Genomic DNA, 3,026 nt, shown 5'->3' on the forward strand with positions numbered 1-3,026 from the left:
ACAAGTTTCTAACCTACATGAGGTCATGACACAAATAACGCAAGCATGCACATTATGCGACCATTGTCACCTGTGTCCGAGCATGCAAAAGCAGCGCATGACACAGCCGAGAATGGTGGCCCAAAAATTCATCAATGAGCGTACCAACTTGAGGACGTACAGGTACAAGCAAATGTTACATCATCATTGTAATGCTCATCAGTTAACACAAGGCCAAGGTGGCAAAACAAGAAAACTGACATGAGATATCAGATACTATGCAGATATGCTTCACTCAATATTAAACATGGTTGTAATGTTGAGTGAAATCTCCATGGTCATAAGACAAGAAATTAAAAAGCGACGTTAATTGGCACCTGATGAACATACCGTAAATAAGGTGTTACTAGTTAGTGTAACAAACTAACAATAGATAAACAAAATAACAATGTTGTCACCGCCACCACCGTAAACAACTAACCTACTACAGAATACTAAACAAGTCAATAACAATAAAGGAAAAAAGGGCCTTTGAAATAAAAACGCCGATGAAAGGCCACAAGGTAGGCCTACTACAAATTTAGTCAAAGTCGGTTTTACAGTCCTGCAACAGACAATTTCAAACATAGTCTTGCAAATGTCCCTCGAGCAGACAGATCTTCCTGGTATCCCTCATGAGCACTGCATCCGCTGTTCGCACGCGGACCCTTCGCACAAGACCGTCCTTGTCGGGAAAGCATTCTTCAACGATGGCTTTAGGCCAGGTGCCCCGTTTAGCGTTGTTGTCCATCAGTAGCACGAGATCACCTGGTTCAAGGTTGGGTGAAGTACCCCACCACTTCTGCCTGGGCTGCAGCAAAGGAAGGTACTCGCTCATCCAACGGCTCCAAAACATTTCTGCTAGGTATTGCGTCTTACGCCACGACCGCTTGTATCGATCACTCTTCATGAAAACGTCCGGCGGCAATGAGTCGTCGATAGAGCCGGTTAACAACATTGATGGAGTTAAGGCACTTAAGTCTCTGGGATCTGTGGACACGTCTGTTACTGAACGGTTGTTAAGGATCGATTCAATTTCGGTTACCAGAGTAAGCAAATCGAAGTCGTCGAGAGTGGCTTCACCAACAACAGCACGCATGATTTTTCGAATGCTACGAATCATTCTTTCCCAAACGCCACCTGCGTGGGAACAAGTCGGAACATTAAACGACCACTCGATATTGTCCTGGAGCATTGCCTCCTGAAGTTGGTGGCCGTTCCAAGCTTTGATGCCGTCATTCAGCTCTCGTTCGGCGCCTTTGAAATTTGTGCCGTTGTCGCTGAACATTAGCTTTGGCTTTTGTCTTCTGCTGGTGAACCGACGAAAGGACTGGATGAAAGCGGAGGCCTCCAGCGACTGGGCGATTTCTAGGTGGACGGCCCTAGTTGCCATACAGGTAAAAACGACGACGTACCGCTTTACGTCACTCCTGCCAAGCCTTACAACGAGCGGACCCATCAGATCCACACCTGTCGCAGCAAAGGGTGGGTTTCCAGCTGTGACCCTGGCCTCGGGAAGACTTGCCATGCGTTGACTTCCGGTACTGCTATTCCAAATGCGGCACTTAAAGCAGGAATGAAGCACTCTTCGCACGGCTGCGCGTCCGCGCAGTATCCAGAACTGTTTACGAATCGAATTTAGGACATGAGACACTCCACTGTGGCCTTCCTTCTCATGGTGGTCCTGAATTATCATGTCAGTTATTCGATGCTTGCTCGGAAGAATGATTGGATGTTTGGTTTGAAAAGGGAGAGCTGAATGTTGTAAACGCCCATCCGAACGCATGATCCCGTTGAGAACAAAGGGGCTTAGTTGACGCAACTCCTGGAAGTAGCTGGCGTTTCGCATTTCTTGGTCGGAGTGTAGTCTTTCTGGTGACGTACAATCGGATACGTTTGGCAACGCACGCATGGCGTCATGAAAGGCGTCCCATTGAACTTGCTGTAAGATTGCTATAGTTGCGTTTTTCAGTTCATCCACGGTGAGACGTCCTACAACCGGAGGCGAGAAACCCTGCTCCTGACGTTTGAGGCTTCGATGGATGGAAATACCACCAAGATGAGGAAGTCCATTCAGCCAAGCCTCCTACGTCTGTCTTCGCGACTCGTCGAGTGGATCATCCCATTCCGTTCCACTTTGACACGCTTCCTGCAAAAGCTTACGGGCTGGCAGGATAAAGGGCTGCACAAACCCCAGGACATCGTACACCTGACTAACCATAGACAGCAGACCTCTTCTAGTAAATGGTTTTTGTTCAATGTTTACCTTTACCGAAAAACAATCCGACGAGATGTTCCAATAGACACCCAAGGCCTGCTCCGTCGGTAAGTCATGGACAAAAAGTCGCTTTGTTTAGGTCTTAAGTGGAGCAAAGAATTATGCCTTTTGTCACAAATTTTGCATGACTTTTTGAATGAACAGTCAGCTACGGTATGACCAGGTTTCAAGCAATTGAAACAGAGTTTACTTTCCTTTACAAACCTATGACGGTCCTCTGCTGTTTCCTCCAGAAAGGTAGCGCAAACCCACAGCTGATGTGATTTACTGCAAAACTTACACAATATAGACTGGTTACTTACCTTAACGTTGTCATTCACAGCCAAAGTCTTAAACCTGTAACGCCGATCCTTGCCATCTCTGGTTCGAACGTCTGGGTCATTCCTCTTTTCCTTGAGATGGAAGACTTGCTGTGCCCATTCTGTTTGTGCATATGAGGCTGCATCTTCCACAATATCGATTAGGTCAGAAAAACATGGTCTCATGTTAGCCTTTTCTCTAGCGTGAGACAGAATCGAAAATTGCTCTCGAACTTTCAATGGCAGTCGAGTTAGAATTTTATGCAATAATTCAGAACCATTGAGCTCAGTTAAAATGCCTTTGCTTTCAAACAAGCACCTACAGTTATTCATTTTTATGCGAGCTGGCTCAATTGTTCTGAATCACTCTCACGGATGGAAGGGCCCCTGGTAAGTTCATCTTTGGCCCTTTGCATTAAACGCATGTTGCT

General features: G+C 46.3%; 1 protein-coding gene across 1 annotated transcript; it reads right to left on the reverse strand.

Annotated features, from left to right (window-relative positions):
* Positions 1-598: 598 nt before the first annotated feature.
* LOC145766667 (uncharacterized) lies at positions 599-2,781 on the reverse strand. The gene is made up of 2 exons (XM_082578379.1): positions 2,599-2,781; positions 599-2,104 (listed from the first exon to the last, which is right to left on the reverse strand). Exons 1-2 carry the CDS (start codon positions 2,779-2,781, stop codon positions 599-601), a joined length of 1,689 nt encoding a protein of 562 aa, XP_082434505.1.
* Positions 2,782-3,026: the final 245 nt, after the last annotated feature.

The sequence above is a fragment of the Aplidium turbinatum genome, chromosome 3, assembly GCF_918807975.1.
Source record: "Aplidium turbinatum chromosome 3, kaAplTurb1.1, whole genome shotgun sequence".
Classification (NCBI taxonomy): Eukaryota; Metazoa; Chordata; class Ascidiacea; order Aplousobranchia; family Polyclinidae; genus Aplidium; species Aplidium turbinatum.